Source organism: Urtica dioica, chromosome 2 (assembly GCF_054948205.1).
Source record: "Urtica dioica subsp. dioica isolate 48M chromosome 2, U.dioica_male_clone48M_v1_H2, whole genome shotgun sequence".
NCBI classification, from domain to species: Eukaryota; Viridiplantae; Streptophyta; class Magnoliopsida; order Rosales; family Urticaceae; genus Urtica; species Urtica dioica.
In genome coordinates, this window is record NC_142757.1 from 53,011,721 (window position 1) to 53,031,871 (window position 20,151).

The 20,151-nt window shown below is 35.1% G+C and overlaps 3 protein-coding genes across 3 annotated transcripts; all 3 read right to left on the minus strand.

Annotated features, from left to right (window-relative positions):
• Positions 1-6,699: 6,699 nt before the first annotated feature.
• On the minus strand, positions 6,700-7,693 carry LOC149405607 (late embryogenesis abundant protein At1g64065-like). Its single transcript, XM_089605556.1, has one exon. The coding sequence runs from the start codon at positions 7,469-7,471 to the stop codon at positions 6,821-6,823; it is 651 nt and encodes a 216-aa protein (XP_089461682.1). The 5' UTR covers positions 7,472-7,693; the 3' UTR covers positions 6,700-6,820.
• Positions 7,694-11,099: 3,406 nt separating this feature from the next.
• Positions 11,100-13,599, minus strand: LOC149405608 (protein FAR1-RELATED SEQUENCE 5-like). The gene is made up of 4 exons (XM_089607852.1): positions 12,795-13,599; positions 11,879-12,711; positions 11,285-11,730; positions 11,100-11,223 (listed from the first exon to the last, which is right to left on the minus strand). The coding sequence occupies exons 1-4, from the start codon at positions 13,597-13,599 to the stop codon at positions 11,100-11,102; spliced, it is 2,208 nt and encodes a 735-aa protein (XP_089463978.1).
• A 5,169-nt stretch (positions 13,600-18,768) lies between these two features.
• Positions 18,769-19,595, minus strand: LOC149405609 (late embryogenesis abundant protein At1g64065-like). Its single transcript, XM_089606679.1, has one exon. It carries the CDS (start codon positions 19,501-19,503, stop codon positions 18,931-18,933), a length of 573 nt encoding a protein of 190 aa, XP_089462805.1. The 5' UTR covers positions 19,504-19,595; the 3' UTR covers positions 18,769-18,930.
• Between the last annotated feature and the right edge of the window lie 556 nt (positions 19,596-20,151).

The following is a 20,151-nucleotide window of genomic DNA, read 5'->3' on the forward strand; positions in this document are numbered from 1 at the left end:
TATGAAATACAATTTAGGAGATTATACTCATCGAAATCAACCTACCTTTGGGAGACAAAAACTAGCGTACGCAAGCTAGAGGTGATTGATATACTCCTTAATTATTCTTAATAAATCATAGAGAAATAATGCTTTTATCTTTGACAAAAAAGTTGGATCTAATTTATTCATTTAAGCACGAAATCGCGTTTGATTCAAGGGTGTAATTGCTCATTAAGTATTAGTATATGGGAAAATCATGCGTAATATCGTGATGTGCAGTCATTAAAGCTCCAAAAAATGACATAACAATGATAACAATTTAAAAGCTACTTTCAATTTATCATAAAGACTACTAAATGGATATGAAATTAAGGACGGTCGTACCCATGACTTCGTGGACACTCCACAACACAAATTAATACATATATATATATATATATATATATATATATATATATATTGTTTATTGTCTCTTAATTTAAGTAAATTATTTCTCATGATTTTTTTAAATGAACGAGGACCAGTATGTCAAAAGCCACTGCAAAAAATAAATTAAAAAAATACTATAACTGATTTTTTTTATACAAAAGAACTATTTGAAACTAGTTATTAATTAGCAAAATAGTTAAAATTCTAATCTTTCAGCATAAAGTTACATTGTTAATTTTTTTACAATATGATTAAAAATATTGTTGACAGTCTATATAAGTAATTTATCACTTTTAAAAAAATGTAATCATAAGTTAACAAATTTATTGAAATTTGGTATTTGCATATTTTGGCGATTTCACAAATTTCATAGAAACTTGAATTATTTTGCAAAATTATTAATTACTATTTAGCTAAATCACCCAAATTAAAATAATGATTATCCCTCCACTATTTTATTTCTCTCTAATTACATGAATTTTGTAATTAATATTATTTACGTTATATTTAGATCATAGCAACCGATAAAAAAAATAAAATAAAAAATAAAAACAGCCCAAAAGTGCTCCCTGAAATGTGTATAAATAAAGAAACATGATTAAAATGGATTGTTGATTCAAGAGTTACAAAAGTGGTGCTGCGTATTGTTAAAAAAAAAAAAAAAAAAAAAAAAAAAAAAATTGCTGCGTATTTGAGAGTATGCGCGGAGAAAGTCTTCATATATAAGATAATTTCTCTAAATATGATGTGTACTATCTGACGCATTAGCCGTCGTTTGACGATTAACATTTTGTATACATGTGTCGTTTGACGATTAACATTTTGTATACATGTGTCGTTTAACGATTAAAGTTTCATTTAAGGAAATTTAGATGACTATTACCAGATTCACGCTATTTTACTAAAATAAATCATAAAATAAGCTTTTACGAATTTATTAATAAATAAATTATAAAAAGACTGTTATACCTCAGTAAAATCGGTCACAAAATTACTGGATTTTGTGAAAAATCGGTCATGAATATTCTCCAACTTTCGTGACAGATCAAGATTTCATAACAAATCAGTGACATATTAGTCACAGAATTATTGGATTTCGTGACTAAGTATAACGAAATTTTTAGATTTCGTGATTGATTTGTCACAAAATTGTTAGATTTCGTGATCAATCTATCACGAAAGTCAGCAATTTGATTTTATTAAAGGTATAATAGTATTTAACAACTCACTTATTAATAAATTCATAAATATTGTCACTAAATTGCTAGATTTTGTGACCGATTTATCAAGAAATCCAGCAATTTCGTAATCGATTTTATTAAAACACTACTACAAATATAGTTTTTCGGTGCGGATGACTTTCGGGTGCAAAAAGTCGCACCCAAAACTCAAACAAGCACTGGAAAATTTTCGCGAATTTTTTTAAAGTTGGGTGCGACTTGTCTCACCCAAAAGTCCGTGAAAACTTTTGGGTGCGACTAAGTCGCACCCAAATGTCCTAAATTTTTCCGCGGCCAAATTTTCCCCCTCTTTTTACAAATATCATTGGGTGCGACTTTGTCGCACCCAAAAGTCCGTATCGCACCCAAAAGGATCATTGGGTGCGACCAAATTCTAAGTCAGGATATAAAACAAATTTTCTCTGCGATTTTTATTCATTTAACTGAGCCTCTCTCTCTCTCTCTCTCTCACATTCCGACCCTCTCTCTTCGAGTTCTCTCCTACCACCACCACCAGTCCACCGTCTCTCTCCGACCACCACCGACGAGTACCACTACCACCGACGAGTACCCCTCCCGGCCTCTGCTCCCGCGGCGAGCGGCCTCCAACAACCTGTCCAGCCGAGCCAAGTCGGCTCTCAGGAGATTCACGGCCACCGGTGGACTTCCGAGCAGAGTCTCCACAACGTAGAAGTAGTCTCTCTCTTTCAATGCAACCGGTCCTTCTTCTTCGGCCGAGCTAGCCCTAGCTTTACCAGATCTCACCATTCTCTCCACTCTCTGCGCTCGGGACCCGCTTCATCTCCGCCGTCGGCCGCCTCGGGTTCGGCTTCGGCTTCGGCTCGGGCTCGGAGATTTCAAAACTGTAGGTTTTTTTTTTTCTTTTTTCTGTTGGTTTCCATCGATAATCAATATAGTCTCGTTGTGTGTGTGTGTTTTCTTTCTTTCTGTTTCAGTTGGTTTGGCTAAACCCAGGCAGCGACGCCCACGAACTCTCGTGGAACTCTCGGGCTCCGTCGCAGCGCCGCCGTGCCCTCCTGCCTCTCGCAGCCTCGCCGTGCTCAAGCCCGGCCCGCCTACAGGTTAGCCTCTCGCAGCCCTTTTAATTACGTGTTTTCAATTACTTTAGATTAATTGTAATTAGTATAATTAGTCTAGTAGTTAATTAGTTAGGTAATTAAATATTTAGTTTTATATGTATATGTGTATTAATAATGTAGTTAGTTTGATAATTGTAAATCTTAAATATGATATAATTATTAAAATTGGTAAATATGATATAAAAAGTAAAATTGATAAAATTGTTAATTATGTAATTGAAATTAATTTGATATAATTATAAAAATTGTTAATTATGTAATTGAAATTAATTTGATATAATTAATAAAATTGGTAAAATTGTTAATGTAATTGAAATTAATTTGATATAATTATTAAAATTGTTAATCATGTAATTGAAATTAATTTGATATAATTAGTAAAATTGGTAAAATTGTTTATGTAGTTGAAATTAATTTAGTTAGTAATTTTTTAAGTTAATATAATATAATTTAAGTTATTTGTTCAATTGTTAATCATGAAATTGAATTTAATTGAGTTATTGTATAATTTAGTTTTAATTTACATATTTTTGATAAATGAGTTGTTATTATTGAATTTTTGTTGTAATCGAGCCATGGAGGTTCGATTTTGGGTTTAGTTGATTATGAGGATAGTTTTGGATGATTTGTATATGCTTTTTAAATGAGTTTGCAGGTTTTTGGTTTGTTAGAATTATAGGGGAAATTCTGCCGAAATTTCGGTAGAGTTTCCAACCAATTATTCTTAAAACCCTAATTTTTTCAATTCGACTTCAGATAACATAAAATTCATAATTTCACCTTTATAGTTCTTCGTCCCTTAGCAATAACTCTTAAGCCGCACTATTGGGCATCAGCGCCAACATAAGTAATCGATTTCAGTCGTCTTCGTCCATTAGCAACAACTCTTAATAATTGTTAATTTTCCCTTTCGTTTAGTGAAATCAACGTCCAATCCAAGTAGAGATTGGATCACCGAGAACAATTGATTGTCCTTGCAGTATAAAATCGGAGTTAATGAATTTATCCGCGCTGCAAGAAGATTTCCGAACGATAATAGCGAATATCGATGTCCATGCAAGCCTTGCAACAACGTGAGATGGCACGACACTGGGGTTGTAAGGCATCATTTGCTAAACAAAGGGTTTACCCCGGGCTACACAGAATGGTATCATCATGGCGAGGTCGTGCGTTCCGTCTGTCATTTTGAAGAAGTCCCCATCGGAGAAACAGCCCAGAGAGGAGTAGGAGGAATACATGCTGCTTTGGATGATATAAGAGATCGCGAGGATTTCGACGGTGTTACCGAGCCGGCTCCGAGCAAGGTGCGTGCGGAGGAGCAAGTGGAAGACTTGTTCGCCGAGTTGGAAGCGGAATTGTACCCTGGATGCAAGGAGTTTTCGTCTTTTTCATTCTTGGTTCAGTTGATGCACCTTAAAGTCACGAACCATTGGACGAACAAGTCGTTCACAGAACTGCTGCAGCTCTTGAGGAATAGTCGCACCCAAAGGTCAATATTCCCCGCCAAATTATGACGGGAAGACCATTGGGTGCGACTTTTCGCACCCAATAGTTTGGCGAGAAGGCCATTGGGTGCGACTTGTCGCACCCAAAGGTTTGGCGGGTAGGCCTTTGGGTGCGAAAAGTCGCACCTAATGGCCTTCCCGTGGACTTTTTCGCATCACTTTTCTGACATATGGGTGCGAATGTGGGTGCGAAAAGCCGCACCTAAAAAGTCGCACCTAAAAGTCATGACCATCGGGTGCGACTTTTCGCACCCACGACCTTTAGGTGCGGACTTTTGGGTGCGGAAAAGTCGCACCTAAAACCGCACTTAAAGGTATCATTGGGTGCGACTTTTGACTTTTAGGTGCGAAAAAAGTCGCACCCAATGCTGTTTTTTGTACTAGTGAAAGTATAATAGTATTTAACAACTCATTTATTAATACATTCGTAAAAGTTTTCTTTGTGGTTGAATTTTGGGTAAAATAGTGTTAAAGTGATGATATTCATATAAATTTCCGTTTCGTTTAACCAATAGTCTTTTGTAAGAAAGTTTTGAGGGACGCATTGCAATCATGGATTTAAATTTTGCCGAATTTCTAGGAATTTTTCCTGGAAATTCCTTTTCCGGAGGTCAACGGCGGGCGAAACGTGAGTACGTCGTTTCCTCGTTTTTTGTCGTTCGGATTTCGCGGAAACGACATGCCATTTCGGTCGATTGAAGCCGTCGTTTGTCGTTCAGCTGTGTGTATAAAACCCGAAGAAAGCCCACGACACTCGGCGAAAGTCGAACGAAAAGAAAAAAAACGAGTTTCGGCTTCGGAAGCCCACACCATTGTTACAATTTAAGCTTCTTGTGTGAAGAAGATAACATTAGATAGAGAGAGAAAGTGTCATTTTTTTTTTAAAAGCAAATTTTCATTATATTTATTGTACTTGATTTTCTGAATAGGGAAAAAAGCAAAGTGTCAGTCTTCTTTTCTTTTGCATTGAATTAATAGTGGTCTTTTGAAAATCCCACATTGTCCTTTACCAAAAAAAAAAATAATAATAGGGAAGAAAATTGGATTTGAGTTTTACATCGTATACAATATCTTCCTAACCAATACAATCAAATCACACATACCCAAACCAAATTGAATAAAATAAATAGATAAAAAAAAAGACAACAAAACATATAAATAAGTACTAAATTTGTGGATAGACATAAATCTCATATTTGTTTAAAAAACCAAAGATATATATATATATATATATATATATATATATAAGTAATACATACATATATATATATATATAAGTAATACATACATAGATATATATATATATATATATATATATATCTATGTATTGAGTTTAAATTTAAATATGTTATGTGGGATTAAAATTAACAAATCGTGGATATTTAATATTATATTCAATTATGTATAAAAGATTATAAAATATAGTTGACATAAATTTCAAGTTTAAAAATTAGAAAAATACATGTATGCGTATATATATATATATCATATAATATTTTGCAACATTATTTCCATTCGGTTTTTCATCGGCACGTCGATTTTCCATCGAAAACGGCATTTGAAAACTGCATTTCATTTGCCATTTTCCACATTTTTTCCGTTCGATTTTTCGTCGGCGTGTCGGTTTTCTATAAATCAGGAGGTTCGAAACGGGCATCGAAAACGGTATTTTAATACTTGATTGCAATAAATACTAGCTTCTAAGATTGAGACAAGAAGATCCTAATTAAGCTCATAAGAGTTCGGGTATAGAAAGCCTGAAAGCATAAATAGTTTACTGATTAAAGAGACAAATATGTGATTTAATAAGGGGAATAATTGTAGAACTATTTGTAAGCTTGTAACAAGATAATTAACCTCAAAATAAGAGAACTTGATGATCACTTAAAGTCACTATGTCAAAATATCTAGAGAATTCTAAAAGTAATTCAGTCCACCCAATTGAACTATGATTTGAGTAGCGAAAATCCAAATAATTTACCTGCTCGTTATCATTCAAAATTTATGAAGTAATAAATTCCTATATACAAGAATTTTCTATTAAGACTCGTCACGTGGGATTGTATCACTTTGTATGGGTGTTTTCTTCGCCACCAATTTGAGGTAATTAGTTATTTGGACTTACCAAACACTTAGGCATATTATATGTTATCATATATGCATAATCAAGATATAACATTACACAAGTTTACGTCGATATGACGTTATCAAATTGCAGATAACGTAGCATTGGGACTAAGTCTTTGAAACCATATTCGTCCTCATTTGATAAACGTGAGATGCATTATATTTTCGTCAAATAATTAAGTTTTTTTTTTTTACCGTTACCATACTACTTTCGTCCCTACTCTTTTGTTTTCAAGCATGTTAGTTGGTAAAAGCCACTCACAAAATCACAAACATTATCATTTCATTGGTGCCTATCTATATAAAAAATAAAAGGACAAAATAAGCAAAAATATAGTTGGAAAATTAAAAGAAGAAACACCTATAAAAATAAACATAATAATATGAAAATCAAGTATTACAAAAGTACTGACAAAAAATATATATATGACGTATTAAACAAACACACAATAAAATTTTACTTGCACTCCAAAGACTTGAGATTCTTAGCATTGACATCAATGACAATTGTGCAGTTCATATTCCCAGCTTTGTTCTTCTTCATGATCATCATCAATTCAACTTTTCCGGTCACCCTCGCCGAGCTCGTCAGCGTCAAAGTCCCGGCGGTCAACTCATCGCCAAGACCCGAATTCGCAGTCACCAATCTCGAGTCCAAGTTGACCATAACGTTGACTTTCTTCGTCCCCTTCCACCCGGCCTTTCCCTTGGGAACCACGACCTGTCCGATCGCGACTCCATTGTGAGAGAATGTCACCGTAGAGTTCTCGAACTTGAACGGACCGAAGTTAGGGTTTTTAACCCTAACTTGCGTCGCGAACCTCATGTCGAACGAGGCTTGGGACGAGGTCGAAACGACGTCGAGTTTTTGGAACTTGAAGTCCTTGCTCAGCCTGATCTTGGGAGCGTTGGCTCGCATGATTACCGCCCCGAAGACGGTGATCACTGCGATCTGAAAAACGACGAAGATCGCGACGTAGATCGCGATCTTGATCCTCTTTTTCCTCTTCAAATCTTTCTCTCCCTGAGTCGCCGTTTCCGAGTCGCTTCTAACGGCTTCGTTTGCCACCGGGGCTAGAGGGTACACTTGTTGTTGCTTTTCAGCCATGTCTTTGTTGTTACTTTCTTTCTTAATTATGCTCAGGGAAAAAAAGAGACTTTTTTTTTTTTGTTTTTTGTTTTTCGAATTTGTGAGGATGTTGGATATGGAGAAGGGACTAACTTAACATGTATATATAGTGAATATATTTCTCACTATATCATGACAACCTTGGTGATATAGTTTATGAAGAAAAGAAAAAAAAATGAGAACTAGTATTTGAGAGAGACTTGATGGAAAATGTGAGTGTGGGTGTAACAATTTATTCTTCATTAGAAATCAGCCAAACGCGGCCAAAGCTTGGAATTTTTGACTTCTTCTAGATGGGCTAGCTTTATTATCTTATTATTGATTTAATATTAAATAAAGTCTTACAACTTTTTCCATACATTTTTCGGTAGTGCGTTGCCAAGAGTCAAGATCAACTTATATAAAGTAGAAGCTTCGATTATTATTATTCCCATTTATTTATTTCATGTGGAAAAAATTCCTCTCCCGTCAGATTGAAGCTCAATGTATAGATCCCCCAATATTTTATTCGTTTACTTATTATTTATTTTCCATGGGAACGTGATTAAAAATTCTCTGATAAAACAGATACCTCAAACGTGTGTCGTTTTTCCATGGCTTTCTAATTTTTTTTTTCTACCTATTATAAGATGTTCGATTCGGATTGCACCTATAATAAAATAAACACCATGACAAAAGTCACATACAAAATGTTTAACTGTATATGTGACATACGACATTGCTGATGAGAAAAGAGGTAAAACGACATATGAATGTTCAAGTCTTTGGATTATTTAGGTCTGTTGAGAATAATGATAGTAGCCGTAGTACTTGAGTACAAGGTTTGGTCCAATAAAGGGTTCTATTGACTCCAAAGACTACTGCTGATTTAGGTAATGTATCATCTTTTATAAATATTTCTAAGTAATATTTCTATATATATATATATATATATATATATATATATATATATATATATATATATACATATAAATAATTGATTTTTCTCGTAAATTCAAAAGTAAAAAATGAAAAAAAAAAAAAATGAAAGTAGTTCATAAGGCTCCTCATATCTAGATTTTTTTTTTTTAACCCAAGATATTTTCAAATAAGCGCTCTCTTAGATTTTTTTTTTTCAAGTTAGTCACACCCCGCCCCTAAATTGTTTTCCAACTCCGTCCCAGGTCAAGGGGATCCATATCGTACAACGAAGTTCTATTTCGATTTGAGCAAATTCCAGCCACTTTCAAAATGGAACATTAGTATTGAAATTCCGACAAAGGATATAATAAATAATTTTCTTCATCCATTTGCTAAGTTCAACATGAAGTAAAAAAAATCAAGGAAAAAAATTATAATGCCGCACATTAGAACTTATAAATAAATAAATAAATCTTAACAAATTATCTATGTGAAATAATAAAACCTAGATATGTTTCTATAATAATCTAATTACTATTTTTTTAGACCTTTTGTATATAAGAAGGAATACAACAAAAGATTCTCTATTATTTTAACACGCCCAAGCGAAATGATGATCGATCCATTAATTGTTCATGAATATGACACCCCACACCACAAAGACAACTAATCCGAAATAAACACATTAGCGGGCTTAACAAATTTTCACTAAATAAAACTATCCTGATTTAGTTGGTGGTCGCTTTTATCATTTTCGACTATAATGGCGTTACTTTTAAGTTAATAAGACATATAATAAATTGAACCTATATTACATGTACGTGATCATGTTAGCCCTCTAAGCTCATGACACGTTTTACGAACCGTGAATCGATTACGTGACAACTCTATCATTAGCAAAATCAGCTCCACGTGTACATATCTGATTCGCTTGGTGTCTAGTGGGTGAACAATTTGCTAACGTATAAAATTGGGACAACATTTACGAGCGTGACACACGTAAGATATCATGTGTTTATTTCTTCTTTTATATAGGCCGATCGATATCTAATTAATACAATCAATTCATCAATATACTGAAAATAAAGAGAAAATGGTGGCATAAAGACCCAAAGTTTTCGTTTTGTAATACTTAAGTTCCCAACGTTTAAAAGTTGTGGGAATAATTCCCAAACTCAAATAAATGAACCTCTGTTGCAACCTCGGACGTTAAAAGTGGATGTCAAAACACGTGGCTGAATCGTGTGTAACTGATATCTCTTTTACAAAGAAATAAAAGCAATATCTCTTTTTATTAAGTTTATTAAATGAAATAAAAGAAATAAAAGCAAAGAATAAATACACCCAAGCATTCGAAAGTGAGAGAAGTTCCGAAATTAGGCGAACCCTAAATCCCCAATTTCTCGCGATTTTCTTGTACTTCGAAACCATAAAATCAGGAACATGGAAGATGAAAATTCATCGTTCTTCAGCGGTAGCAGCAACTTGGGTCGACGACAATCACGCAGTCGTGAAAAAATGACCTCGAAGATCCAATTTTCAGGGGCTAAGGGTCGGATATGTTCATGTGGCGTAGGAGTGGTTGAGAGAACTTCATGGACTGATTTGAATCCCGGGAGGCGATTTCTGGGTTGCTACAAAGGTAAGGTAAGTACAACAATGTTGGATTATATTTTTCTGGGTTGTTTTTTTGCCGAGAGAACTAGTGTGGCTTGGTTTTGGTATCAAATGACTTGGTTTTTATTTTTCCTGGGTTGAATTTTTTAATTTTCTTCTTCTTATCGTCATGTGCAGTCTGGATGCGCATACTTTCAGTGGCTAGACCCAGAAATTTGCGAAAGATCGAAGCAAGTGATTCCCGGTTTGCTCAGACGATTAAACCAATTGGAATTCGAAATCGAAAAAATCAAGATGGGCAAAGAAGAAGAAGCAATGAGTACATGTCAAAGCTTTCAATTGAAAAAAATTTATGTAGTTATTTTGGTGGTTGTTTTGGTCAGTGTAGTGGTTGTGATTGTGTATGGGCAATCAGTGTAGTGCTTTCAACAACCGATTCTGTTTGTTTGTTTTGTGTATGGGCAACATGTAATGGTATTTTCAATCAATGAAAACAGGTTTTGCTCATTTCAGTAACAAGATGTAATGGTATTTTCAATCAATGAAAACAGGTTTTGCTCATTTCAGTAACAAGATGTAATGGTATTTTCAATCAATGAAAACAGGTTTTGCTCATTTCAGTAACAAGATGTAATGGTATTTTCAATCAATGAAAACAGGTTTTGTGTATGGGCATGCTAATTTCAGAAACAGCTCAAACAAGGTATAAACATGCTAATTTCAGTAGCAAGAGTATGCTAAAAAAAGACACCATTTCAGTAGCAACAGGGTATACAAAATAAACATGCTAATTTCAGTAACAAGGTATAAATATGCTAATTTCAGTAGCAACAGGGTATACAAAATAATGAGGCCATTTTCATTCAACACCATAATGAGGCCATTTTCATTCAACACCATAATGTACCAAAAAAGACAGGCCTTAACATGTATTTTGCTCAAACAGGGTGTACAAAATAATGATGCCTTAACATGTATACAAAATAAACCATAAACTGTACCAAAAAGTAGTCCTAATCTTGGCCATTATAAGGCGTTACATGTTAACCATAACCTATACCAAAAAATAGTCCTAATATTGGCCTAAAGATTAAGTAGCTGATGTCCCTGCTGCTTCTCTCTCTTGCTGCTTCCTTCGTCGTTTATTTCTTTTTACTGTTTCCGGTGTTGGATTCGCTTTTGATGGTCTTCCTTTTTTTTTTTGGAGCCGACACCTGAATCACACAAGTCCCATAAACTACAACACATTTTCCGAGAAGTAAAAAATTTATGCACAAACATACCTGTTCAACAGTCTGGTTTATGCATGATCTCTTAGAGTGACCAACCTGTTTACAGTTACTGCAATGGTTCACTTGACCTTTTCTACTTTGTTTTGTTCCATTATTTGGTCCAAATCCAGGTGGAATTTCGTCGTTGTGTCTGTTCCTCTTCTTCTTAGGACGCCCAGGTAAGCTTTGCTCGAGCGGAGGGAGTATCGGATTCAAACCTGTGTCTGGCCACTTATCTGGGCTTGTCATCGGTTCAATCATTCCAGAATATGCAGCTATGTACGCATCTTTCTTATACCAGTCGTCAACGTAATCCAGATGATTGAAACCACAAGACCAGATACATGCCAATGCATGTGGACATGGAATTCCAGTCAACTGAAAAAGTCGGCATGTACATTCCTTGGCTCTTAAGTCAACAGCAAAACTCTCGGCCCCAAGAAACATAACCTATAAAAATTCAAATGAGAAGACAAATAATTATACAGCCACTCAAATGAGAAAATAAATGCCGTGCTGGTGTTGGCATAACCTATACAAATTCAAATGAGATAATAATTATATAGCCACTCAAATGAGATAATAAACTCAAACTTACCTGAAACTTGCCATTACCAGCTGGTGTTGGCATACAATGTCGTGCTGTTTTTTTTAATTTTTCAATTAAAGCCAGAATCCTCTTACCAACTACATGCACCGACTTCTGACCATCATCCCTTTTGCTAGCGAATCTACACATAAGCCAATACCTTATCTTCTCAAGCAGTGTCACTATTGGCTTATCCCTTGCAGGCAGTATCGCTGAATTAAAACTTTCACACATGTTGTTGAGAAGCATGTCACATTTAACGTGCACTCGGAAATGAGACTTTGTCCACTGTGATGGTTCTTTATTCAACAACCATTCATGTGCCTTCTCATCTACATCTTTAAGCTCTTTCATTCGTTGTTTAAATGCCGGAACAGTGGTTGCTCGTGCACATGCCCATAGCAATTGTTTCAATAGCAAACCACTGTGATGCTTCTTGAAATTGGAATGAAGATGACGTACACAAAACCTAAACTCTGCCCCTGGAAAGACATCTGCCAAGGCCTTCTCTAACCCTTTTTGTCTGTCACTCATCATGGTGAACCCGGTTGTGTTCCTAACATCAAGATCTTCTTGAAGAAGTAGCATAAACCATGTCCAAGTCATAGTATTTTCCTTCTCAACTACAGCAAATGCAACAGGATACTGAGAGTTATGTGAGTCAATACCTATTGCAGCCAATAGCATGCCCTTGGTATAACCTTTTAGAAAGCACCCGTCAAATCCTAGCAATGGCCTGCACCCCTTGTTGAAACCATCCTTACATGCCTTGAGACATATATATACTCTCTCAAACACCCTATTCCCATCGATAAGAGTTGTTTTGAGCAGAGCAGTAGAACCTGGATTCACATAAGCATTGTATTAGTTATACAATCGGACAAAATCAATCCATCAAAACATATGCATAATTCAGTTACTATACCTGGATTTGTAGCAATTATTTGTCTACAATAGTCGTCAAGAACAGCGAATTGACTCTTCACATTACCCTCTAATATCTCTCTTGCCATCTTCCTCGCCCTATAGAAAACAGTGCTAGAGACATGGGTGTATTTGGTTGATGATGTCATCTCTTTAAAGCAACTATACTCCATGTGTGGATTGAGTCGGAATTGCTCAAGAAAGTGTTTTGATAACCACCGACTTGTGACAAGCTTGTTGTCAAAAACTATGCCACAATTATGATTATCAACAAATGTATTCACTCTAACTGTACTTGAATCTGGATCCTTCACCCTAGCGTACAAGACCCATGGACAACCGATGCCCTTACATTTTGCTCGCAATTTGGTCTTGTTATTGAAAACAAATCGGAATTCTCGATCAGCCTTAATGAACTCTTCTCTCAGTACATACCGTAAATCATCCATTGTAGGGAATTCCATTCCGAGTTTGAACTTGAAATCAGAGTTATTTGAGCGTGGGTTATACTCTTTCTTGCTCCGCTTCGTGGCTTGCTCTTCATCCTCACTGCATAGGCTGTCTAGGTCACTCTCAGACCCTAAATCGTCAGACCCTTCATCGCCGACGGGTTGCTCGTTACAGACCTCATTAACGTTAGACCACCATTGTTGTGGATGCGTAATTTCTTCATCATCTCCACCGTCTGCGTACTCCTCTTCGTGCAGTTCAAACCCCGCCTCTTCAGCGGCTTGTTCAGTCATCGCCTCAAGCCCCGTCTCTCCGATGCTAGCGACCATCGCCTCTTCAGCCTCTTGTTCAGTCATCGACAAATATCCTGTCTACAATTTTTGCGAATTCAATGATTTGGGATTAGGGATTTGAGTTCGAATTTGGGGCTTTTTGTTTATGGGGTTTCTTTTCTATTTGATATATTTTATGTTATTTTTATATAAATTCACGTTTTAAATTGTTTTGAAATTGGTTTCGAATTGATTTTAAAATACCGGACTACATCTGACCGTCCATTCTTTTGACATCCATTTTTAACGTACGAGGTTGCAACGGAGGTTCATTTATTTGAGTTTGGGAATTATTCCCACAACTTTTAAACGTTGGGAACTTAAGTATTACAAAACGAAAACTTTGGGTCTTTATGCCACCATTTTCTCGAAAATAAATAAACAAAACATGAAAGTAAAAGAAGAGCAAGATTGTTATGATCAGCGTGTATGGGATTGTGGAAGTCCTCTATACGATTCGCATGAACTCGCTTCTCTTGGTCATCTCATCGAGAGGCGCACAATGTTCGTGTCGTTTCTCTGTCGATCCTCTGAGTCCGACGCTACTCCGAGCATTGTTGGAATGAATCAAGGCCGTCCATCGGTGAAGATCAGGGACGACAATGATCATCGCATCGGAGGGCTCAATGCTAATAGAATATCGAAGACTAGTACTACAACGATCATCACGGAAAACAGCAAGAAGAAGAAGAAGAATAATGTTGAGAGAGCCAAAAGGTTGAGTGGATTTCATGGATTTTTTTCACCACTTCTAGGTTATATTAGGAAGAGTGGAAAAGTAAACGAAAATCTAGTCTTACGTACATAAACTGAGAAGTTTTTGTGAATAAAATTGTGTATTTAGATGATATAAGATTTCAAATATATTTGTTTGTTTAGACTATTTTATTTTAGTGGGGGCATAATAATCATAATGACCCTTTTCAAATAGAGATCCATTTGAGCCATAGTTTGCAATTACACACTAGTAGAAAAATGGGCTTGCGTTCACATGATAAAACGCCATTAAAGCAACCTTTCTAAATTCTAGCTCGTTTTTATCGTTAAAATCCAATAAGGAAGTGCCATGTCATTCATTTTTATCCGTCATCATTAAATATTTATGGCGTTTTAATTTTCAACGCCATTGAATATATAATACCCAATGACAGAATTGCGTATGTATTTCTTGTCGTTTAAATATCGAACGCTATTAAAACTAGCAAAGAGAACTCTCATGCCCAGCCACGTGGAGCCGTTTTGTTGGGTGTAAGTTTTAATGGCATTTTCCTAAAAAACGCCATTAATGGCCTAGTAAAATAACCCACAAGGCCTCGTTCTTTTTCCCAAACATTCTCGTCCTTAAACAAAAATCACAGCGCATTCGTCTCCTCCAAACCCATCGCCTCGTGGTTTGGCCGTCTATCCTCACAGTCTTCGACTCCGTTTGTATTTTGCCTCTCGTCGTTCATGTTTCTGGCTGTGGGTTTGGTCGGAGTTTGTTTCGTAATCGTTTGTATTTTGCCTCTCGTCGTTCACGTGGCTTTTTTAATGGCGCTTTTTATACAAACACAATGAAATCTCTTTAGTGGCGCCTGCTTCAATGGCGCTCGAAAACCGCCATAAAATCTTTTTAATGGCGGATTTTGAACGCCATCAATGACCATTTTCTACTAGTGACACCATTGAACTTTAATCAGCGCCCTGCAAGTTCGAATTCCTTAGTGAAGACTATATCAATGTCAACATAATTATGAGCGCGCTTATCTAAAATTTATTTTTGAGCTCACATTTATTCAAGAGTCTGCGAAATTATTTTAAATTAATATAACTAAATTTACATTGTTTGGAGGAACCAACCCAAAAACTTTAACATCATAGTTTATAGACATTTTTGCTAACAAATGACAAGTAGTATATATTACAATATCTTAGATTAAAGATAAAATCATGATAGCATCAAACTAGCTACTCATCGAGACAATCTCGTCCATAATTAACCAAAGTTTTGGATTGAAAATATAATATTTTTTTATTTGATCAACATTGTATTTTAGAGTGAGAGCAATGAATCAAGAGGATTTGTGTGAAGGTTTGAGCGAGATTTAGAGTGAGAGTGAGAGTACTTTGAGTTGTTTGTTATATATACCTAAAGTAAATGGTGTAATTTATATAGTGTTTTTTTTTATTTAAGAGTAAAGTTTGAACTTTGAAGTACATGGAATGGAAACGTGACTACTCACGAGATAGATACTATTATTTATTGGCACATTTGAGCTTGACGCGTCTAAATTTGTTGACTTTCTAGACGGTCTTCGGATGATTAGACACTGCATCGTATTAGCAGTCATATCATCCTTGTAAATATAGGACTTTTCGTAACTTTTTTTCAACCTATAACTAGAAGGTTCCTTGTAAAAAAAAAAAAAAAGAGAAAAAAAAAAAAAAGGTTCGTCTTCTGATCCAAATGTGTGTACCGGCTGCAATATATATATAAGGTAATAGTAAAGTGTAAAAGGGTATGGTCTATGTCTATCTTAATATGAGACGTGTCAATCAAAAGAGAATCATAAAGTGAAGTATAAATGACGGCAATTCCCCTTGAATCTGGGCTCGATAACAAAAGTCTCCTCATTTTAAAAAATCCACAAATTTTTTTTTTTCGAACACTCGTTCTGTTAAAGCATTGTCTCTTCCGTAAAAAAATAATCTGTTACGATTTATTTTTTGAGCATGTGATTCTCACATGATCAGTATTTAAATGACAAATTAGTAATTTTGCTTAAATAAATAAAACAATTATTTTTTAAACAAATAAAAGAAAGGAAAAAAAATTAAAAAGAAAGAAAACAATTAAATAAAAAGATACAATCGTTATTTGTCTCTCTCTCTCTCTCTCCACAAATCCACACATAAAAAGTCACATATAAGTTGGTAATTTTTGTTGTGCCTCTTACAGGTTGAACAAGCAACCTTCCTCCTATCCTCAATCCGCCACCAAACCCATTCCAAACCCTAACCTCCCTCCCCAAATGATAACCCCTAATCATAACAATCAAATCCCAATGCAACGGCGATGATTCCTCCGCCGACGCTGACGACCGAATAATCTCCGACGTTGAAGAGTTTTGCGAAACCGAACTCGGCGAAGAAGTGTTCGGCGAAACCGAACTCTGCAACCGCGATAGCGGTATTGGCGAGGCTTATTTCGACGATACGGGTCGTGAGGATGTTCCTCCGGACTCAAACCCATGAAAACTGAGGGAAACTTCTTTGGAATCGCCGGCAACAATCCCGGACTGGAACATTGAGCTGGAGAATGCCGAAGAAGATGAGAGAGAGAGAGAGAGAATGAGAAAAAATATAAATTTATAAATTCGGATTTTATAAATCAATTGATGAATATTTATTAGGTTGAAATTGAGAGTAAAAAAAATGCCCCTCATTTGACTCTTCACATGATTAAAGCGTGTCCAAATTTTGGATTAATTGTTGACGGAAGGGGCAATTATCGAGCAAAACTAGAGTGAAGAGGAATTTTTGTGGATTTTTCGAAATGAGGGGGTACTTTGTTGTCGAACTCAAAGTCCAGGGGAAATTACTGTAATTTATCCTAGTAAAATAAAGAGAGAGTTAAAATATTAAAGTGTTATGTGACTCAGATGACACTTGAAGCTTGATGAATTTATATTTATATTTTTATTAACTTCTCTTTATGCCCAATTTACATTGGTGAACCAATCTTTAAGCGTGTCCTCATCATAATCTCCGGGCGAGGGTTTCTTGTGTCCATCACATATGTACAATTTAATAAATAATAATTGGTGAACTTCATGAGTCTTGGGTTGTTGCTACGAGGGAATAAGCCTCTCAATTATTTACTCTCTATTCTCTAAAGAGATTGGTGTTTATAAGAGAGAGAGAGAGAGAGAGAGAGAGAGAGAGAGAGAGAGATTCATTACATGTTTATTTTTTTTTATTTTTTTTGTTCCAACATGAATTTCTATTTACACATTATTATACATATATAAAGTAGAAGTTTGATTTTTAGACACAAAATCACTATTCAATAAACAGAGATTTTTTTTAATTTTTAATAAAAAAGAAAAAAAAGTATCACAAAAAAAACTTTATATTAATTTTTTGAAATTTAGATATTTTTTTCTCCAAATTAAAATATATTAATTATTTCGCTGCAACGCGTAGGACATACTACTTGTAACATATATACATGCGAATTTCTAAATACTTACAAAATTATTTAGGGTACATGATTTACCAATAAAATTGAAGTCGTAGCGAGATGAGGAATTATATCCTTGATCTATAGAACATTATAATCACCCATTGTGAATAGGCCTAATTGTGAATACGTGAACTAATCCTACTCAAGTAAATAAAATGGTCTTAAGAAATAGTAAGAATGTTACACTCTTTTTTTGTGTTTTTTTTTTTTTTTTTTTTTTTTTTTAAAGCTAATCAACATTGTAGCCTCTGTGAGAGTGAGAGAATGAATGAAGGAATTAATAAGGTTTAAAACGAAAAGTAATAAAGTTAAAAATATTCATTATATTAGCGAAATTACTCAAAAGTGAATATGGAATCGGCTCTAAATCTTGCCAAATAATCTTAGCTTTAATCCTGGTTGATTTTTTTTTTCTTTATACTTGATAAGATAGGATGCCAAAAAATCTATTATCTCCTTTTGAGTTAAGGGCAACTTAAATTTGTATGCCAAAATGTGAAAATAATATGAAATATAACAAATATTACTTTTTTAATAACACATTCTCATTGTACATCACGTATACTATTTAATATAATTATTAAATTGTCATTTTCCTGAAAGAGTTTTTTTTTTTTTTTTTTTTTTGTTGAGGATATTATGTTTTTCTGAAAGGATACCGTATTTATTTAAGGATTAAAAAAAAAACTGTTATAGGCATCGTGACGGAGCCAGAAAAAATTCAGGGGGGGCTTGATTGTAAAAAATTTATAAAAATTGGACCAAAAGTATAAATTTTCAGAGAAAAAAATATAATTTTTTTAAAAAAATTGGGCCTATAATGGCTCCGTCACGCATGTGAACATTATTTCTCTCTTTTCTCATAAAAAAAAAAACAAAAAGCGAGAATTTCTTTTCTGTCCCTTTGCACATATTCTTTTCTTTCACAAAGTTTAATGAATCAAACAGTTAAGTAATATGTACATGATCAACAAAGTCTTATCTCTATTCTCCATAATAAACGGACAGCCCAAAACTAAAAAAGAAAAAAAGTGAACAACACTAATTATCAGACTCTCTGAACCATAATCACAATCAAGTCACATAACAAAGCACATGATATCACAATCTACAAACCATAATTAATTACATTACTGACATTCCAATCTCTGAACCTTCTTCGTAGCCAAATTGATATCGATAAAGCAATCCATCTCCGAGTTTTTCCTTTTCTTCAAAACGATCATAATCTCAAACCTCCCTCTCATCACAGCCATCCCTCGGAGCGCCAAAACTCCGCCGCTGATCTCCGCCGCCGTTAAATTTCCGGCCACCGCCGCAGAAATCGAAGGCTCCTTCGACGATCTCAGTCCGACCTTCCCGGGCGAGACCGTCGCTTGTCCCAAAACGACGCCGTCGCGGTAAAACGAGACCGTCGTTGCCTCGTGCTCGTACTTGAAGAAGTTAGGGTTCTTGATCCTCAATTCGGCGCGGAATCCGAGGTGGAAAGACGGAGAACTCCGATCGCCGGAATATTCAAGGTTTTGGAGGCCGATCTCGCCGAGCCTGAGCTTCGGAGACTGGATACGAACCACGGCGAGGATGAAGATTCCGGTGACGATTGCTTTTACGATCAGGCCAATAATGGCGTATTTGATCAGCTTCTTCTTTCTCTTGGATTTACTGTGGTCATGGTGAGAATTGGATAATCCGTTTTCTGCCATTTCTTTTCTTCTAAGAATATTGAGTTTTTTTTTTTTTTTTTTTTTCCCAATAAAAAGGAACGACACTGATGACTGATACAATTACAAAGCAGCGCGTAAAAGACTAATTATTTTCCGAAAAAATAGAGAAATAATTATAACACAGAAACTAATTAATTGTAATCAATTGAAAGTTATCCAATGGTTGGGTGCTATGTATTATAGTAGACAATTGGAGACCGTAGATTTCATATTTAATGGTGTGGATGCTGTGTGGATAGGACTGATGTGCGTAACTTTATTTATGACGATACTAAAAGTAAATAATGGGTTTCGATAAAAAGAGAAAAGAAAAGTAAATAATGGGTCCCAACAAGAATCTACTTTGGCTGATATAGCTTACGGGTTTTGCAATTTGTATATTCTCTTGGGGGTGTTGAGTGTATTTTGAAAATATTTGAAATATCGATGGAGGAATTTGTTTATTTTTATTAAGGGAGAGCTGTGTTCTGAACTAAATTGAAGAGACGAGTGAAGTATTCAGTGGTGATGTCGGATTTGACCGTCAACAATAAACTATAGTTTAAAATAGTTTATTATTTTAGTTATATTTATGTGAATCTCAAAATTTCATCCAGTAAGAAGAAAATCAAACGTAAATACTTGAAA

Bases quoted from the DNA above. Each gene is read 5' to 3' on its own strand.
- LOC149405607 (XM_089605556.1), bottom strand. From the start codon at position 7,471: ATGGCTGAAAAGCAACAACAAGTGTACCCTCTAGCCCCGGTGGCAAAC.
- LOC149405608 (XM_089607852.1), bottom strand. From the start codon at position 13,599: ATGACTGAACAAGAGGCTGAAGAGGCGATGGTCGCTAGCATCGGAGAG. The intron at 12,712-12,794 runs GTATAGTAACTG...ATGTGAATCCAG, and splicing joins AATAATTGCTACAAATCCAG to GTTCTACTGCTCTGCTCAAA. The intron at 11,731-11,878 runs GTAAGTTTGAGT...GAATTTTTATAG, and splicing joins CTGGTAATGGCAAGTTTCAG to GTTATGTTTCTTGGGGCCGA.
- LOC149405609 (XM_089606679.1), bottom strand. From the start codon at position 19,503: ATGGCAGAAAACGGATTATCCAATTCTCACCATGACCACAGTAAATCC.